The sequence below is a fragment of the Thamnophis elegans genome, chromosome 8 (genome assembly GCF_009769535.1).
Source record: "Thamnophis elegans isolate rThaEle1 chromosome 8, rThaEle1.pri, whole genome shotgun sequence".
Classification (NCBI taxonomy): Eukaryota; Metazoa; Chordata; class Lepidosauria; order Squamata; family Colubridae; genus Thamnophis; species Thamnophis elegans.
Window position 1 is genome coordinate 71432536 of NC_045548.1, and position 14148 is coordinate 71446683.

The window sequence follows — 14148 nt, forward strand, 5'->3', positions numbered from 1 at the left end:
GAAGTCATCAGTTCGAACATTATATACAGTATATAAACTCTGTTAGTCAAACAACAGTTAACTTAGGTTAATCCCTCTGCAGTATGAAACACAATAAAAATGTGTATGAAATAGCTTTTTTTTTTTTAAAAAAAAAAGGCAATATTGCCATCATTTGATTACTGCATTCCACTTTGTTATCCTTAAAAATGCCTTGAAGTTGCCATTCGTGCAAAATCATTCCATAGCTTAAGATCTGCATGGATTGGCAGCTGCTTACCAAACACCATTTAAGGCGTTGGTATTAATTTGCAAAACCTTAAATAGTTTATGATCTGAGCCTCTCCCAGCACGAGCGTCTCCATCTGATAAGATTTTTATGAAAAGCCCAATATACTCCCAAAAGGAACTTTGGCTCACAGTCTTGAAACCTCTTTAATATGCATTTTTAATGACAGGTTTATCATTGTAGGTATTACTATCACCTTCCTTTTATATTTATAAGTTAGGTTTCCACTATATTTCATATGTTAAGTATCTTGAGTAGTCCCTAAAGCAGAAAATAGGAGTCTACATCAAATAAATAACATGTTAAAAGCTTTAACGTAAGTGTCTTGCTTGAGCATTTAGGTTGCTTGAAACAACTAGATGTTTTTCAATGCGCTGATTGAGCTTTTCAATCATTTATTCCCTTAAAAATGAATTCTGTGTATGTTAAACTGTGTGCAACATTAATTTGAAAAAAAATGCCGTTTTAAAATTGATATTTATTTAAATTTAGATTTTTTTAAAAAAATCCTGCCTTTATTATTTTTATGAATAGCTCAAGGTGACAAACATACCTAATACTTCTTCCTCCTCCTTCCATTTTCCTCACAACAACCGTGCTGTGAGGTGTGTTGGGCTGAGAGAGAGTAACTGACCCAAAGTCATCCAGCCATCTTTCATGCTTAAGGCAGGATTAGAACTCACAGTCTCCTAGTGATTGGCCCAAAGTCACCCAGTCAGCTTTTATACGTAAGGCGGGACTAGACCTCATAGTTTCAGCCTGGTGGCTTAACTACTAAGTAGTTCTCAATATATATTCCCTATGTCTCTCAAAATGTTGCATGAATTTGGAAGAAATTTGCAGGCTATGGGTGACATGAAATACCTGAGCTGATGTGTTTTCCATTTGTAGGACTAAAGCATCATTTCAATAAATAACATTTTTCTTTTTGGGGTTGGTGTCCTAGGAACCTTCACTGTACAGTTTTATGATGGAGTGATTCGGTGTCTCAAAAGAATACATATCAAATCCATGCCAGAGGATGCCAAGGGGCAGGTAAGCAAAGTTCCAGTTAGTTTCCATGTTAAGTTGCACCTCGTAATTCCTCCTTAATTTAATTCATCTGCATTCCAGTTTGTGTTACATAATTCACATCCACACACTCAATCCATCCAGACTGAGGGATCAAGCAGATACACTTTAATAAGCATACATGGTGGTCAATGCCACTGCTCTTGTTTGTTTCCCTGAAGAAAAAAAGATAGAAAATTCAAAACCAAGGCATTATGCTAATGGAAGAATAGCAGAAGGAGGAGGAGGATTCAGTATCTAATCCCGTGATGGCAAACCTATGCCATGCATGCCCAAAGTGGCACACGAAGCTATGTCACCCGGTACACGTGGCCTTATCTGTTTGCCTTCCAGGTTTCTGGCGCGCATGATCAGCTGTTCTTCGCGCATGCAGCAATGTCGAAAATGGGTGTGCGCATGCGTGCCGGCCAGCTGGTTGTTGGGTGTTCATGTGCGCTAGAACCTGGAAGTTCAGCTTTTCTAGAGCGTGGTCCCGACGAGCGCATACACGCTCACCTGGCGCTTCCGCACGACCTTTTCGGCACTCGGTGCTGAAAAGGTTCACCATCACTGAGCTAATCTCTTTGGCCTTTCCTATGCCTTCCATGTTAGATCTAGGCTCTTAAATTTTAATTATTGCTAAGAGACTCACTGTATAAGCAATGTGTGATAAAGTTTTGTCATTATTTAAAGGCAATGACTTGGGCACATCTGGATTATAACTCTGCAGACAGGCCAGTCTTTTCATACAGTTTTGGTCCAGGAGTCAGCTTTTTGGTGGCTGGGATTGGCGCAGGAGGTCTGCATTTGCAGCTTATTTGATACCGTTGTGGGTGTGATACTGCAGAGTCATGCTTTTGGCCTTAGCAAAGTATTTATTGAACGTCTTTGCTTTTTAAAACTACTTGATCATAGTTGGATATTAGGCAAAAAATACTAAGAGAGTAGTTTCACAGTGGAAAATGTTATTAGGGGAGCTCCTTAATAATCAAGGCTTTCAAGTTTATGTTGGACATCTACCTGGAACAGTTTCTGCACATGTAAATGACTCCTTCCAGTTCTGTGGTTTTGGAAATTATTTTGAGTCTTTTGGCCTTACGGTATACATTGGGATGTTTGGTTTCAGATTGATGGGAAAGTATGCAGCTATTTTTCAGCAATTATAGTTGGGGAAGAGGCTTCTGGGGCCACAGAAATCGGGTTTCAGAATTAGGTGTGGCCCTATAAGAGACAATTAGGCAGAGATGGGGGTGGAGTTAAACATATCATCAGTTTAGAGTCTTTACATTGCCACAAATGATCCAAGTGCAGCCCTCCCTTGAATTCCTTTGACTCTTATCCAGCACCAATTCTGTGCTGACTATTTATTTATTATTTATATCCTGCCTTTATTATTTTTACAAATAAGCAAATATACCCAACACCTTTCTCCTTCTATTTTCCCCACAACAACAACAACCCCTGTCAACTGAGTTGGACTGAGAGAGAGTGATTGGCCCAAGGTCACCCAGCCAGCTTTCATGGCTAAAGTGGGACTCAAAAGTCACAGTCTCCTGTTTTCTAGCCTTGGCTTCTAGACCAAACTGGCTTTCTAGATCAGGGGTCTTCAACCTTGGCAACTTTAAGGACTTGTGGACTTCAACTCCCAAAGTTCCTCAGTCAGCTTTTGCCTTAATGGCAAAAGCACTCAGTCTTATATACTCTTCTATAGTACTCTTTGAGCAGTTTACAAATGTCAACATATCTCCTCCAACAATCTGGGTCCTCATTTCACCAACTTTGGAAGGATGAAAGGCCTTGAGCCCATCAGGATCAAACTGCTGGCAGTCGGCAGAGTCAGCCTGCAATACTGCACTCTAACCACTGTGCCAGCACAACTCTTATAAATGGTCTGACGCTATAGAGGTCCTCTCTCCAATGGAGCACTTGAGGGGGATGGAACCTGTTATTTGCAGTAATTTCATATTTAGATTTTGAGACTCCATTCTTAAATGGACTCAGAAACCTAGTGTGTGCACACTAGAATTGGTGCTGAGCTTCATTGTGGCTTATGTGGTTTTTGCTTAACATGATTTGTGAAATTGGGTGACAAATAGGAAAACAAACCAGGTCGTAACACAATGTGCAATCCAGGCATTGTAGAAACTTGGCTTACAAAGTAGACTTTTCACTTGTTAAATTGTGCAGGGTGTAATACAGGTAGTTCTCATTTTATGACCACAACTGAGCCCAACATACCGTATATACTCGAGTATAGGCCGACCCGAATATAAGCCGAGGCACCTAATTTTACCACAAAAAAACTGGAAAAGTTATTGACTCGAGTATAAGCCTAGGGTGGGAAATGCAGCAGCTACCGGTAAATTTCAAAAATAAAAATAGATACCAATAATGTTTTTGAATATTTATTTCAAAGAAAAACAGTAAACTAGCGGTGTATTCAATGAAATACTTCACTCACCTCATGATGCTGATGTCCCGCTGTGATGATGATGTCCCGTGCAGCCGCGGGAGCGATGTCCCGCCTCCTATGACACACGGCACAGTGATTCCTATCATTGGATCACTGTACCAGAGGAGGTGGGACATCGTTGCAGAGCGGCAGGAGGGGGAGGAAGGGGAATCGTAAGACAGCCCTGCATTACATTAGAACGTGAGGAGGGGGGATGGTGCGGTGCGCGCTGCGCGGCAAACTGACACAGAGGGAGGGGAAACTCACAGGGGCACTGGGCCATTCACGAGTGTCACCCAGCGGCATGGCCCCGCCCCTTTTTCTCCTCCATTTCGGGCAAATTTTTCACTGACTCGAGTATAAGCCGAGGCAGCTTTTTTCAGCCCAAAAAGTGGGCTGAAAAACTAGGCTTATACTCGAGTATATACAGTATTTTTTTTGTTAAGTGAATTTGCCCCATTTTATGACCTTTCTTGCCACGGTTGTTAAGCGAATCACTGCAGTTGTTAAATTGGTCAAATTGTTGTGACTCTGCCTTCCCCCCAACTGACTTTGCTTTTGTCAGAAAGTTGCAAAAGGGGAATCAGGTGAACCCAGGACACTGCAAGCCTCATAAATATGAATCAATTTCCAAGTGTCTGGATTTTGATCACATGACCATGGGGATGCTGCAGAGGTCGTAAGTGTGAGAACTGCTCGTACGTCACTTTTTCTTAGTGCTGTTGTAACTTTTAACGGACACTAAACAAACTAGTAAGCCTGCAGAGTAGATCAGCTGATGTTAGCAATAGTAGTTGCTTCTTTTCCAGACAGTGCTTACCGAGAACAAGAGGATTAAGATCCTAGCCCTAACGGTTGATTACACTTTACAACCACCATAAAAACGGTTGTAAAATCAGGTCAGCCACATGGGTGACCCAGCTTGCTACCATCATAACTTACAACCACGATGGCCAATCTCTATCAAAGTTGTAAGCTGAGGACTTAATAGATAACATTTTAAAATGGGAGACTTGCTATTGTTAATTTACATGGTGTGTGATACTAAGTAACTCTGGAGGACATTTTCTTAGGAAAGTTTCTGAGAAACGTTTTTGTAAGTTAGGATAAGCTCCTGATTTTGCAAATATACTCATGTTTTCTATTGTTGTGGCCTGCCAGCGGATCTGGCAGCAGATTTGGACAGTGAGGAGGTTGGGGAGGAACATGGGCCAGTCCTGGAGTCTGGGAAATGCTTTGATGAGGGCTCTGTGTCAGAGGCAGAAAGGGGGGGGGGGCAGAGCCGTCTGCCAGTTATCAGCTGCCTTCAGAGTCAGACATCAGTGAGGCAGACAAACAGCTGGAGCCTGTTCCCAGTGTGCGCATGTGCAGACAAAGGGAACAGCTAAAGTACAGGGGTCGACTTGGGAGCAAGGCCACAGGTGGAATGGTGAATGGCCCCTCCCAGAGGAAATCAAAGAGGAACGAAAGGGGAGTGGAGTTTGCAGGAGACAATTAGTTTGATTATGACTCTCCAAGACTCCTTGCCAAATTTTGCAGATATCGTCCTGTCAGCTCTCCAAGCCAGATAAGGTCTGTGACTGTAAATCCTCCCTTGAAAGACTTTGCTGGATGTGAATGAGCAGAATTCACAGTAGATTAATAAAATGGGTTTTTTGTCAAGACAAGGAGTTTGCTTCATGCTCTTGGGAAGCCTCGGTCAGAACATTTATAAAAAACAGAGAGATAAATGTCCTCCTGCTATATCAGCGGCTCTCAACCTTTTGGGCATCAGTGACCGGTTCAATGGAGAGAGGTTTTTCTGCAGACCGGTGTGGGAGTGGTTTCGCGTAATGCCTACATCCCACGGATGATGGGGCTTTGCTTGTTTGCAGCCCCTGGTTTCTGACATGCCACAAACTGGGGGTTCGGGATGCCTATGCTACATGATAAGCCTTTGCATGTAGCAGAGAAGAAATTTCCTGGAGTATTTCAGAGTTGATAGGTTTTGGCACGTGCTTTTTAAAAGAAAACACTTGGAGGCTTAGTATTTCCAGCTGTATTTCTTTGCAGAGTTTATTGTGTTCTTAAGATTTATGGCATTGTGTCATATGAACTCTGACTTCCACAAGATTATTATAAGCTCTGCCAAAGAGATAAGAGACAGCTATTTACCCTGAAAAATATTCACAGTGTAGAGTTAGAGTTAGAATTTAGAATAGAATAAAATAGAATAGACTTAAGTCATTTTTAAGTCACTTTTTTCAGTGCCATTGTTAACTTTGATCAGTCGCTAAACGAACTGTTGTAAGTCGAGGACTGCCTATATGCTCTTAGCCTGGTTAGATGTATAAAAGGAAGAGCAGCAAAAAAAAAGTCAAAATAAAGCTGATCTAAAAGTAACTTTTTGAAAGAAATCCAAACCCATTAAGGTGTGAAATGGAGGAACGAAAGGGGAGTGGAGGAATATTATAGCTAGGTGGGTTACTTGTATTCCCTTAGTAGCCATAGTTTTGGCCAGTGCTTCTCAGAGAAGATCCTGTGTTACCCCAGAGGGCACGAATTTACGATTCTAAAAATGGCATAGAAGCTCAGATACTATTTCTTGATGATAACGCAGTTATCAATAACACAGTTTTGCAATCTTCAAGCACGACATCGTTTAAAATATGAAATGGGTTGCTTGAAGAGAGTGAAAAAAGGGTTACTTGTACTTGATAAGTTAAAAAAAAAGGTTGATACCATATATAATGTAATCATCATAATCTTTTAAAGAGGGGGAGTCCCATAATATAATCTCATAATCCTTTGCGAAGTTGAGTCTGGGCAACTGAATGGAGCTAGCAGAGTTTAATGGCCGGATGCCCTTCCGGTCGCCAAGGTGGGGTTTTGTTCAGCAGATATATTCTCAGTGGGCCCAGAGAGAGAAATGTCTGCCTCTATCTAGGATCGAACTCACAGCCTCCTGATTGTGAGGAGGGAGCTTCACCTCTAGGCCACCGCACCACTCGCCATGTAATTTAAGGAAAAAATTGTATAATGCGTATAATGTACAGAAAAAAACCCATACTGATTCAGGAAACCGTATCTAGAAATGGGCCACTTAACCTGAAAAATCCCACATAAGACTTTCTGTTCTATAATATGATACAGGCAGTCCTTGCATTACAACAGTTCATTTTGTGACTATTCAAAGTTACAACGGCATGGAAAAAAAAGTGACATGACCATTTTTAACATTAGTCACCAACAGTGTCAGCCTCTCCATAGTCACATGATCAAAATTCAAATGCTTGGCAACTAACTCATTTATGACGGTTGTAGTGTCCCGGGCTCATGTGATCACCTTTTGCGACCGTCAATGGGAAAGCCAGGTTCACTTAGCAGCCATTTTTCTAACTTAACAACTGCAGTGATTCACTTAACAACTGTGGCAAGGAAGGTCGTAAAATGGGACAAAATTCACCTAACTATCTCGCTTAGCAACATAAATTTTGGGCTCAGCTGTGGTCACAGGTCGAGGACTACCTGTAGAATAAAATATGAATGTAAAAATGCTTATTCATATACTTGAAAAGTCTATATGGACATTTTATAAGCTTTGGGGGCAAATCACAAGATCTCTAAAATAACAAAATATTTAACATTTGCAAAATTATAGAAATAAGACTACAAAGTTTGCCATTTAACAACTGTTATGCTGCAAAGAAATTACGTGTGGCTTTTATCTCTGAATTTTAGCCAGAGCTATGAACATAATCAGTGAGATTTTTCAGAAGAGAAGATAACTTTTTTTCCATTTAGATGGAATATGCTAATTAACTGTCAAATATACTTTTGCCTAGATGTACTAGATACATTTGTATCCTGCAGAATATGGTGAGTGGTATAGAAATTTATTTTCGAAACATACTTAGTGTATGTGTGTGCATGTGCACATGGGATTGTTTAGTCTTTACAACGCATGCTTACTTAAGGTAGGTTTCTTTTTTAAAAAAAAAATCTGTAGATATTCTTATTTGAGCTCCAGAGATATCAGGCAGTTTAGTGTTGTGTAATGAATGGAAAATTACACACAAATCAGCGTGTAAAAAAAAAGGTGCTAACACTTATCTCCTTTATCTTAGACCAGAGGTGTCAAACTCGATTTCATTGAGGGCCACATCAGGATTGTGTTTAACCTTGGGGTGGGGTGGGGTGGGGGTGTGTGGCCAGCTCAATGTCACTTGTGTCATGGGTGCTTGTGGTGGCCCAAGAGCTTTGCCAGTGGAAATGGGCTCACGAGTTCCATTTTCGCCTCTGCCAGCCTCCTGCAGCCCTCTGCTAGCGAAAACGGAGCTTGGGCAGGCCGTCTCAGGAGGGCACCACGGGCTGGTCCTTTGCCGTTTCCACGACAGCTCCGTGGGCCGGATCTAAGGCACTGTGCAGGCCAGATTTGGCCCACGGGCTTTGAGTTTGACACGCCTGTCTTAGACATTATAGCAGGTTCCATAATTTGTAGTGATGAGCAGTTGTTTTATATGTGTCTGCTTCCTAGCCCTGAGGTAGTCTTTCTTCAACTTGGCTGACTAAATCTTGACTGTAAGCAGAGACAAGGCAGAGGACGCGATCTCGGCCGCAATAGTTTTGCGGGTCTCAGGTTGTTGTTGTTCCCTAAAAACGGTTGCCTTTGGGAGGGCAAGAAATTGCGGAAGGCTGGTGAAGGGAGTCATCCAACTGAGAGGCATGTCGTGATAACTTGTCTTTTTGTTTCCATGTTTGTGTTTTATCTTCGATACGATTAGGCGCGCGAGAGGCAACAGATAGCACCGGAGCTGAGATTAGTGACGGATAACGAGCCACGTGAAGTGAGTTTTGTGGGATTGTGGAAGGAGGCGAGGGAGGGTTCTTGGCACACAGGAAGCAGAAGCTGAGGAGAGAGAAAAACCACGAAAACCTGATGTGGCCAAGACCAGCAGAAGAGGTGTGACAATAGGTGGAAGAGCTCTTGAGAGAGAGGGGCAGAACTGTGGTAGAGCCGTGGAAGGTGAGAGCATCAGTCCATTAGAGTGAATAAGGATGCTTCAGGTGGGCTGTCTGTATACCGGACAAAGGTCTCATCTGAACACGAGCAGTTTATACAGGTAGTGCTTGATCTACAACCACAATTGAGCCCAAAATTTCTGCTGCTAAGTGAGACAGTTGTTAAATGGAGTCTGCCTGCATTTTACAACGTTTCTTGCCGCAGTTGTTAAAGTGAATCACTGCAGTCGTTAAGTTAGTAGCACAGTTTGCTACGTGAATCTGGCTTCCCTTCTGAAACTCAGAAAGTCCCATGTTGACCACATGACCCTGGGAAATTGCAACCATCGAAGTTGCCAAACTTCTGAATTTTAATCACGTGACCAAGGGAACGCTGCAGTAGTCACAACTGCGGGGAAAATGGTCATAAGTCACTTTTATTCAGTGCTGTTGTAACTTTGGTCACCAAATGAACAATTGTAAGTCAAGGAGTACCTGTAGTTGCTGCTAAAGAAGTCATCAGTGGAGTTAGCAACTTAAGAGGTGGCGGAATGATATCTTAGCTTTGTTTCCTCATGTTTAAAGCTGTAAAATTATAAGGTATGGCTCTAATACATTCTATCCAGTGAAAACAAATGTTGCAGAGCTGTTGAGGGTTTGGGCAATAGCTCATACAGTTCTGAGATAACCGTTTGGATCGTTTGAAGTCTGAGACATCAGTTCTTCAAAGTGAAAACAACTAACATTAACGATAGAGAATCAATCTATAATACATGTAGTTTTTTGGATGTAAATCTGCAGTTTTATATACACACAGAAGATATTGTCCTACTGGCTTGATTAAAATAGATGGGATAATAGTAGAAAGTAGAAGGTGAAATTCAGTAGACCCATCATCCAAGTTTAATGAATATTTCTTCTAGGAAGGCATAACTTTGTATGTTAATGTAGAAGAAATTAAAAAGTTTCCTTCTTTCTGAACCTTTGTGTAAGATTGCTTTTACCATAGAAGATAAAATGCATTTTCTTCCTTCATGCATACAGATTTGTCAGACTCTTGAGTGCAAATATAGACCTGCAGTTCATATCTTTACACGCGTGTGGGTTTTAATGCACATATGATAGAATCTTGTGGTTGGAATTTTTTAGTTAAGCCAGTTCAAACATTTGCTTGGTACAGGAATTCTGAATAAAGCTTCCATGACAGATGTCTCCCCTGCCTGTATTTGAAAACATCCAATGAAAGAGAAGTCATTCATCGTCATCCTTTAACCACCCCATAAATCCCTTGCGGGGTGGAATCTGGGCAGCTGAATGGAGCTAGCAGAATGTTTTAATGGCCAGATGCCCTTCTTGTTGCCAATGTGGAGCTTTATTCAGCAGATAAATTCTCATTGTGCCTACAGAGAAACATCTGCCTCTACCTAGGATCGAACTCCCAGCCTCCTGGTGGTGAGGCAAGAGCTCCACCTCTAGGCCACCACACCATTCTAATGAAAGAGAAGTCATTCCCTTCTTTATTACTGATTTCACTATCAAGTTACCTGTTTTGGTAATGGATTTCATTGTCACATCACAGAAAGTTTTCTTAGCATCCCACTAGAAACTAATTTTGTGTTGTTTAATGCTGTAATTCTGTGCTGTATATTCTAGGATGATAGAGAAAAGTTCTTGATCTACTGTTCCCTCTTCTGGTTCTGCTGCCATGTTCCCTTCTGTCATCTTTGATCACAGAATACTTAATTTTCTTAAATTTTCTGAGTGTTTTCTTGTAAGACTTAGATCCCTGCCCCAGCATCATTCTTCTAGAGTCTCTAAATCCTTTTTCTTAAATGTCTAGAAGTGGACCAAGTATTTGAATATGGTGATTGTGTTACATGATTTGGAAACTGTAACATATTACAGCCTGGCTTTGAATTTTTTTTGCATCCAGATCATAGGGACTCCTATTAATTTAGTGATTAATTACATTTTCAAAACATTTTATGCAAAACCTTATCATCGGCCTTGCGTCCTCCACCTTCTAATTGTGCATTTGATTCATGTCCCCCCCCCCTATGTAGGGTTCTTCATTTGTTCTTGATTACATTGCATTATCTTCCAACCCCTTTTTCCAGCCCATCAAGGTCATCGTTTTGTTTTTTGCCTTCTTAGTGCTCCCTCTCAATTTCATGTCATCTGCAAATATGGGGTTTCTCTTCATTTACCATTTTATCCCACTCTAATGAATTGTTTGAAGAGTCCTGCTTTTGGACAAAGCAGGACAAACACTTCAGAAAGCACATTCAAATGAGAAAAATCTCCTGTTAGGCTGACTTGAAGAGTAACTGTTGACCAGAGTTAAAATAGAATATGATTTTTGCTTTGTAAAATATGCATACTTAAGAAAATCTGGCCAAATGTCCATCTGACACATCCACAATATTGATCTCTGTCAATGTCCATGGTCCCTAATTATTATTGTTCACTTTTTGACGTGTTGTAGAATGTACCAATATATGTCAGAGTGACAGCTATGTGTGTTGTACGGACATCTCTGTAGGTGTTATCTATGTAGCATTTCAGAACCAACATCCTAAAAGTTACATTAGAATTCACATAACTTGTGATATACTTTACATCACCATAAAGTATATCTTTGTCAGCATGGTGTCCCAATTCAGTTTATTACAGTCATAGACCAGAACAAATCCAAACACTCAGTAAAAATGCAATTAAAAACTCTAGTATAAAATAATAAATACCAGCTAAAATCTATGATAAAATCCAGGCTGTCAATTATACATGGTCCAATTATGCTAAAATTGCAATCTATAAACTATGTGGCCTGTAGTCAGTTTAATACTAAAAGGAATAAGCAGTGCAAAGGGTTTGCCATATTTGTGGTGTAAAATAGCTAGGGAGGATTAGACAAGTCTTTTTGACGAATTCCCAGTGCTGCTCTGCAGAATCTAGCCACCTGGACTGTAGTTATGGACAGTTCGTCCTTAAGCAGCCATAGGTGTCAAAACAACAAAATCTAACCCGATGCATATTAGGGTAACTCTGACTTGATTTTTAATTACAATAGATATTCTCAGATTTCTGTAGCTATTGTAAAGCAGTTAAGACAATTTAAAGTCTTCTTGGGGTATAAAAGTTTATAAGATAATGGAAAACAGCTGGACATTTTCCTTTGAAAGACATCCAAAGAATCTGGGCTAAATTAGTAATGAGTTTAGTAGTGCTATAAGGATTATACAGTTACCTTAATAGGATTTTTTTTTCCTGGCATGAAGGTTAACCTTGGCAAGCAAAATATTTGTTAATATTTGGAATCAAAGAGTTGCCACAATTTCCATTTCAAAAAATGGGAAAGATTTCTGCCCAAGAAGTAAAGCAGGGTTGGTTAAATAGATAAATCTATTTATTTAGTCAACCTAAATGCCGCCTGATTCAAAACAAAGCCATCGAGATTGATACATAGATAGTCAAATCTGGCATAGAGGTTTCCTGGACAGTTTTATACAAGTACCTTCTAGGCATTTGATGCTATTGCTAACATTTTCACTGCCAAACCTTAAACTGTTAGGACAAATAAATGGGGGTATGGAAAGCTATCATACAGAAATGGAAAGTTTCAGAAAACTACAATGTTTTGTTTTCTCTCTAGATCACACTGTCTCTCGGTGGTTTTCTAGAAGTCAATTTGGCAGATCTAAACACGTCAGCAACAGCTATTTAGTCTAAAACATGACAATTAGCATGGCCCAAATGAGACATAGAACATTCTAGACTTTTTAACAGCATTTAATTCCTAGAATGGAAGTTTGGGCACCCAGGATTAATTAACCTGTCATCAAAATCCTAGTTTCTTTCTTTTTTTGTGCCATATATATATATTTAAGTATCAATTTACAAGAAAGAATAGAAATTCAAAACAGATGTTCTTCAGCATGAACAATTTCCCCTTTATGATACCTTTAAAAAAAATCAGTTTTCTTCATACCTGGATTTTAATTTGAGGTGGTTGTTTTCTTCCCTTTTCAAAGGATTGGATAGCTTTGGTCAAAGCCGCCGCAGTGGCAGCCGCGAAAAACAAAACAGGAGTTAAGCCACGGACAAGCGCAAACAGTAATAAAGACAAAGAGGACAGAAAGTGGTTTAAAGTACCTTCAAAGAAGGAAGAGACCTCAACCTCAGCAATTGTCCAGAAAGTCCAGAAGAAAGAAGAGCAGCCCACATCCAGCGAGACATTTGGTATATATAACTACAATTTATTATATACATGGTTTTCCTTTTAAAATATGTATTGATTTGTTTGTTCATTAAATTTATATGCTGCTGTGTGGTACTCCACTCATTCACACACATGCATGTCAGTGGAGTTTAGAGAGTTTATTAATGTTCCCCAGGAATTCCTTCAGAATTGTTCCGAATAAATCCAGCCACAAGTCGGCCAAGGTTAGTCCACAAGGCAATGGCCAAATAATCCATAAAACAATGGAAAGTTGCTCCAACGAATACAATACAATGCAATACAATAGCGGAGTTGGAAGGGACCTTGGAGGTCTTATAGAAACCCTATACCGTTTCAGACAAATGGCTATCCAACATCTTCTTAAAGACTTCCAGTGTTGGGGCATTCACAACTTCTGGAGGCAACTTCTGTTCCACTGATTAATTGTTCTGTCAGGAAATTTCTCCTCACTCCTAAGTCCACCACACAAACTTAACCCACCAGGCCAAACTGAAATACACCCACAAGAGCTCACTTGGCAAGAGAAGAAGTTCAGAGTCTCCATAGTCCAGCTGGAAGCACGAGGAACAAACACACACATCCAGAAACCAGACATGTTGTTCCCAGCAATGCCTCCCTCTGCCTGCTGTGATAAATAGCTTTCTGGTGCATTCCATCAAGATGGGTGGGGCCTTCTCCCGAGTAATATGGCAGATCTCCATTGCTTTTGTCTTTTCTCTTCCCTATGTGCTCTCTTGAGTCACCATGGAAGACAGCTCCTTTTCCTCCTCTTCCCTGACCGTCTGCCCCTGCAAGCTGTCCCAGCCGAGGCCCCCTGTAAATCTCTTTTGGCCGGCTGTTCAGATGTGCCAGGAATGAGCTCATCCTCCCTTGAGCCAACCTCCCAGGAAGAATCTGAGGAGTTGTCCAAAGGAGACAACACAGCTGCCCATCTTATTGTTGAAGCAACTCTGGGTGGCGTGTAAACTACAGGTAGTCTTTGCCTTACGACTACATTTGGCCAGATTTTCTTAAGTATGCATATTTTACTCTGGAACGATCTCCCCGTGGAGATTCGTACCCTCACCACCCTCCAGACCTTCCGCACAGCCCTCAAGACCTGGCTATCCCGTCAGGCCTGGGGATAAAGATCGTAACCTGCCCCCACCCGAATGATGA

At 40.8% G+C, this 14148-nt stretch overlaps 1 protein-coding gene across 4 annotated transcripts in view; it reads left to right on the forward strand.

The window, feature by feature from the left end:
* The window catches only part of PHF20L1 (PHD finger protein 20 like 1), a 64368-nt gene that overhangs the window by 14119 nt on the left and 36101 nt on the right, over positions 1-14148 (forward strand). For 3 of the 4 annotated variants that reach the window (XM_032222442.1, XM_032222444.1, XM_032222445.1), the window contains 3 exons: positions 1215-1303; positions 8534-8596; positions 12782-12989. In XM_032222442.1, the coding sequence (XP_032078333.1) occupies positions 1215-1303; positions 8534-8596; positions 12782-12989 (360 nt within the window). The remainder of the gene's footprint in view (positions 1-1214; positions 1304-8533; positions 8597-12781; positions 12990-14148) is intronic. The other variant, XM_032222443.1, reaches the window with a different exon arrangement.